The sequence below is a fragment of the Halyomorpha halys genome, unplaced genomic scaffold (genome assembly GCF_000696795.3).
Source record: "Halyomorpha halys isolate HHAL.00 unplaced genomic scaffold, Hhal_1.1 Scaffold1363.1, whole genome shotgun sequence".
In the NCBI taxonomy this organism is placed as follows: domain Eukaryota; kingdom Metazoa; phylum Arthropoda; class Insecta; order Hemiptera; family Pentatomidae; genus Halyomorpha; species Halyomorpha halys.
The window spans coordinates 952-7,008 of record NW_027108627.1 but is presented as its reverse complement, the minus strand read 5'-3'; the positions used below and the strand labels follow the sequence as shown (position 1 = coordinate 7,008).

At 28.1% G+C, this 6,057-nt stretch overlaps 1 protein-coding gene across 1 annotated transcript in view; it reads right to left on the bottom strand.

Moving 5' to 3' along the window:
- LOC106689439 (cubilin) overlaps positions 1-5,413 on the bottom strand; it is a gene marked incomplete at its 5' end in the record, with an annotated part of 53,119 nt that extends 47,706 nt beyond the window's left edge. Inside the window, 4 exon segments of the mRNA XM_024359208.2 lie at positions 1,400-1,612; positions 2,817-3,009; positions 4,336-4,526; positions 5,189-5,413. Coding sequence (XP_024214976.1) covers positions 1,400-1,612; positions 2,817-3,009; positions 4,336-4,526; positions 5,189-5,413 — 822 coding nt within the window.
- Between the last annotated feature and the right edge of the window lie 644 nt (positions 5,414-6,057).

Below are 6,057 nucleotides of genomic sequence, written 5' to 3'. Positions count from 1 at the left end.
TACTTTTTTAATAAATTAACTATTTGTGAATATGTTAATGATAAGTTGTTCTTATCGGTTTTTAAGTTGACGGAAGAAGGCTCTAATTGGATATAGAGACTTTCAGAGATGAGCCTTTTGTCATGGTTATGAACAGTAGCGAGTATAGATGTTTTATCGAAATCAAAGGAATGATTTAATAAAATAGAATGTTCCGCAAGTTTAGAGGATGATAGGAAAACAATAATAGGAAAAAGTAAATTATCAACATCACAGTGATTTTTCACATTTGCATTTATACTAAATTGTTACATACGTTTTCTTGAATTGAAACTTTTTTAGGCACAGCAGCAGACCATATTGGCCTGGATCAGGTGAAAAAGTGAATACTTCTCCTTTACTAAATACCTAGATGCCATAGAGCGAATTGTTTTTTGTTAATTATTATTCATAACTAAGCAAGTTCCATGATAGGTAAAAACCATATTGTTTAATTCATTTTTTCAAATATATATACTCATAACATCAGGTATTCACAGGTTTTTATTTTATTTTCGTTTTAGTTATTACTCATCAATTATTAATTTCCATAATATACAAAGTGAAATGGAGAAATCAGGAACCCATAATTTCTTTCTTTGAGAATGAACTGATGGAAAATGACGAATAAAAGAAATATTTCATTTAATTAGGAGAAATTTTCATCAATCAAAGTCCATTTCCTGATTTTAGAACCTAAGAAGTTTCACATCTAATGCACAAGAGTATTTTTTCATAAAATAAATTTTAATTAAATTTCAGAATAAATAATATACATACAAACTATTCTTTAAAGTATATGCCAACATTATCAAGTATTTTTGGAGTTGTTATTCAACATCATTCCACCTTCCTTCTCTTTCACCGACAACTTCTGAAGACCTATTTTTGCATTCTTCTGCTTGCTACCCGCTAGATCTGCAGACTTGGTTCCATCCAGCAATTAATTGCATTAAGCAATATATTGGGACAGTTACCCTATCCTCCCTCCCTCCCTCTCCTCCAGTCTATATCTCTTTTCTAACTACCTTATTATATAGGTACAACTGAGAATGACTGAACATGCAGTATCGAGGCCTTCTAAGAGATCTTATTAACTACCCTCAATATAGCATCCACGACAGGACATTAAAAAATGCAAATTAAGATGTTTAAAAAAACATCATCATCAATAATCCATAATAAAATGGATAACAATATTGGGTGATCGAAGAAGTTAAAGAATTTGAAACATTTAGATATTAGTAAATTAGAGTCTCCTTGAAAAATATTCTAACCTTTTTAATTACTCGTGTTGAGTTGAGTAATAACAAGGAGCTCTTCAGATTATAGTATTGTTAAATGGTACAAAAAGAATAAATTGATTCATATCTTAACTCACCATACAATATTGTGATTGAATCTGCTGAGCATCGTCCATGAGTCTCTAAGTGAATATTACCAAATGTGAGGCGCACATGATCACCTGCAGGAGCCTGAAAGATCCATTCGCATCTAACATCGTCTTTATACTCATTTGGGTAACCAGGACTTGTAAAAGTATAGCTTTCATTTTTTCCTCTGGCCAATTCCACAAATGTTTTACATTCATCTTCTGAAAAATATGTAAGATTAGAAATAATATATATGACAATTTTTAACTATTATATCTAAAGGAATAGTTGAGGTATTGTCAAAAATATATATAAAAGATTCTAAACAGAAAATGTAATATTTTAAATATTTAAAATTCGATAAGCAAAGTTATAGAATTATTTGGTTTTTAAGGATAATGAAGAAAAGTGGATTTTTTATATATTTGTAATTTAGAGATATAGTTTTTTAATTATTTATCCTACAGGATTTCAGGTATGTAGGCTGTACAAAATAATCTCCAGGCTTTTTTATTACTTGTCTACTTGTTATGCCTATGTGTTATAAGATTTAAAAAAATTGACTAATCAGATTAGAATAAGTATGCTGTGTAGCTGCAACCCAATGAAGTTGGGCAGCACTTCTTTCTTGTTTTTAATAAAGTTTTTCCTCTTTCATTTAAGTTCTCCTTCATATTTTTATGAATTTATCTTCAACCCGCTGTGCAGCTTGAGGTATGATGGCCTCACTTTACAGGTAAGAGTTCAAAATTATGGAATATGTTTCAATTATAGTAAACCTATTTTAATGAACCAGCTTATATTAGCATTCACTGCACCTAAATTATACGATATATCGTATTATATCTATAATATTCGCAATAATTTTATAATATTAAATTGTATTAATGTATAAATTATACAGATCACTCAATCTCAAACAATAACTTTAAGAGTTATCTCCTTTGTTTGGTGTTATAGGTAGATGGTAATAATTTTAACTTATTATTCAGGTTAATTACCTAAGAAAATTTCATATTTTTTTTATACATACGTATATTATAAAAGTAACTATTGGTGTCAAGCACCATATTCATCGCTACTTAATAATTTTAGAATACATTATTATAATAGATGTATACAACAATATTTTAGTAAAAACAGATGATGAATTAATATTCAAATAAATTACTTCCTATAAAATGGAGGTATGATTTTGTTTTAGTAATTTGCATGGCAAATATATAAATTTAGAATTAAATATTGTAGCATAAATGTATTATAATTTATTTTAAAATTGTTAGAGATGAATATGGTGCAGAACACTGATTGTTGAATCATAAAACATGGTAATAATCATTTATGGATACAAATTCGTAATAACTATTAATAAATATTAAATTATACGTATCAATGGGTCATTCTTAATAAAGCTAGTTTTTAAACCTTTTAAAGCCGATGTTACAGAAGAAGCCTCTTTTTTCATCAGCATCCAATTTAAAAGGAACCGGGTACCAGAATTTAATATTTTGCCTAGAGTAATATAAATAACATTTGATTCGGTGCTAAAAGGAGGAGGGATGAATAACCCACACAATTCTTTAAACACAGGAGCAGTACTGTCAAATCCACTGTAGATCTGAAATAAAAATAAGTTTTGTTTCATATTCTAATTAGTAAACACTGAATAAAAGAATAATGATTATTATTTCAGTGAACGATCTATATTAGAATCTCTGATTAATTTGTTTTAATTCTAGGAATAACTTAGAAGACTAAGTAAGCAGTATACTTCTTCACCAAAAAAAATTTGTTATTACCTAACAAAAGATGTCAGCCAAATATATGGGTTAGTGTAGCTTCCATACAATTTTGTTTTTTTAATAATACTTTATTTTCTTTTTTGAAAATTTTACCTGCTAAAAATCCTTTGTGGAATTCAATAAAACTGATATGAAATATCTAGAAACCAACCTGCACAACCCTTGACAATTTGATTAAAATTGGACTTTAGTAGTAAAGCCCAAACTGGTAAGATATCTTCTCATTAAGCTTTTGATTTTTATCAAATTTTAATCAGTGTTTTTCTAATCAATAAAAAATTATATTCCACAATTAGACCTTTATACAATAGAATCCCATAGTTTTGTAGCCTGGTAATTTGTATATCCTGATAATGTTTGCTGATCTAGGTAAATTTCTTTTTGATTTGCATAAAAACAATGCAAATCAAGCCCCCTCGATAATTTATGTTTATTTTTATCAACCAAGAAAAGTTAACATTGTATAATTCGAATTTTCAAACAAATTCTAGTTCACTCATAATGCCTTTAAGAGAAGAAGAGGGAACTGGGTAAGAGGATATCATTTTCATAAACTTTGGTTTTTTACATTTTTTTTTATATTCTAGGTCTTTCTTTCAGTCAAGTTTCTATTTTTTTATTGTTTTATTTTGATTTATTCAAAAAAGTACATCCAATATGGTCCGACCAGATGACAACATCTGTCAGTGCCAAAATAACATATAGAAATGACAAACATAAATGAAATTAATGTTACCATAAGGAAGTAGTGATGAGTGATGCAGCAATGAGGATGGGATAATGAGGAGGATAAGTAAATGAACATTTATATGATCTAAAATGTCTACCCATATGGACATTTGACAATATGGCCTTTCTAAAAATTAAGAATTTTTTTTAGGTTTGCAGATTTTGTGCATTTTGATGATGGCATAGCAATAGCAGGGGTCCTACCTAACTGAAGGGAAAATATTTATTATTTATTAAAATTTGTTCTAAAAACTGTTTATTGTACATTATTTTTATTTTAGATATGGTTAATTGGCAAAAAAGATTGAAACGTTCTGATGTTAGAAGAATAAAGAAGTGATATAAAGAGTGTTATTCTTGAAAAAGAAAAATAATAAACAATTTAGCAAGGATTAAATAATAAAATATAATACCATCAACTTATTAAAACAATCATCAGAACCTTCTCCATAATTTTCAATGTAGAAGTCTTTAAATGCTATTCTAATAACATATCCTGGCATTACAGTGATTCTCCAACTGTAAGGAACATCAGAATAATAAATGAGAGGGTACTGAGGAGACCCAATTTGGCCAGAAAGTCCATCAAGCTCACTCTCCAAGGCTGGAAAAAAAAAGGAAATATTCATTCTCAAGTTAAGGGCTATTATGTCAATGATCAGCTTTGCAGGTATTCCTAAGTACCAATCTCAAATTTATAAGAACTCAAACGAACATTTAATTTTGATTTTAACCAGCTTCTACTAATAAGGAACATTTTGTTTTTATTCTTTGTAAATGGTACAGCAGTTATTTTTTTTAATTCTAGACAATTTGCAACAGTAAAAAAATATGAATTATTAATTAATGTTATCATGGCTACATTGAATTTTATATCTGATAATGTACATTAAATATACATTCAAATAGAATGTTTCATGTAATAGAAATAATACTGTTTGGTAAAATTTGATAGTTCAATATTGAATGAAGAATTGGCCAGATTAAATTCAAGTAGATACATTTTTATAATAAATTGATAGTTTAAAGTGTCGATCGTTTAAATGTTAACATTTTTAAGATCTAAGACAGGTACTCAAATGCATAAATCTTCAAAGGCCAGAAAAGGCTGCCTTTACAATCTCAGAAAGGACAACATTTACAATTGTTAAGTACAGACTAAATTTTTCAAATACTTATTCTACAGTAAAACCTAACAGAAGTAAAATTATAAACAATTGATAAGTTATTAATAAAAATGTACTGAAAAAAGTTAAAACAACCAACCTAAAGAATAGCTGGCACTAAAACCACCAGCATTTCCTTCAGGACCTGACCTAAACTTCACCCATAGAGTTGAATTTGATTTTATTCGTTTCGGTAGGTTGGTACCACAATATACTCCAATTAAAGGACCAGAGATGGATTTTTGATGAATTTCTACATAATCTTCATTGCATGAATCACTTTTTTGTAAATCGAACTTAGTGAATTCAAATAACATGGTGCTTCCTAAAAATTACAAATAAATAAAATGAAAATATTAAATATATAATGCATTACTGATATCATAGTATAAAATTATGTTACCAGGTGGAGCATTTAGAGTCCATACACATTCTACGTTATTCGGATATGGATCTGGATGGTTTGGTGATCTGATAACACCATTTAAGCCAATCAGAAACCCTCCACAACCTCAAAAAAGATAGAAGTACAGCTATACTTAAAAATCTACAGTTCCAAACATCAGATATTAACACAAAAATAGTAAATCAATTAATAAGAACTTATATTTTTATAGAGTTATTTTTTGGGAGGGATATGAAATTAAATTGCAAAATTATTAAATTAAATTAAATTCCCACAATCAACAACTTATCAAGTAGAAATTCTTGTTTTAATCCCTGACTTATTTTTTGAGTTGTCTTTCAGCTTTAAATTATTTCAGCATCCTATAATTTGGTTTCAATGGATTTTCATGATAACAGAATTATAGTTCACAAAAATAGAAGGATAAATAGATCATGGAGGAAATTAAAAAAAAAATAAATAAAAAGATAAAAAAGATTATTTTTATTTGGAGTTTAATGTACTTAGTATCTTCCAACTATAAAATGGTGAGAACTTAAGGACAGGGTAGAAATGCTATCCTA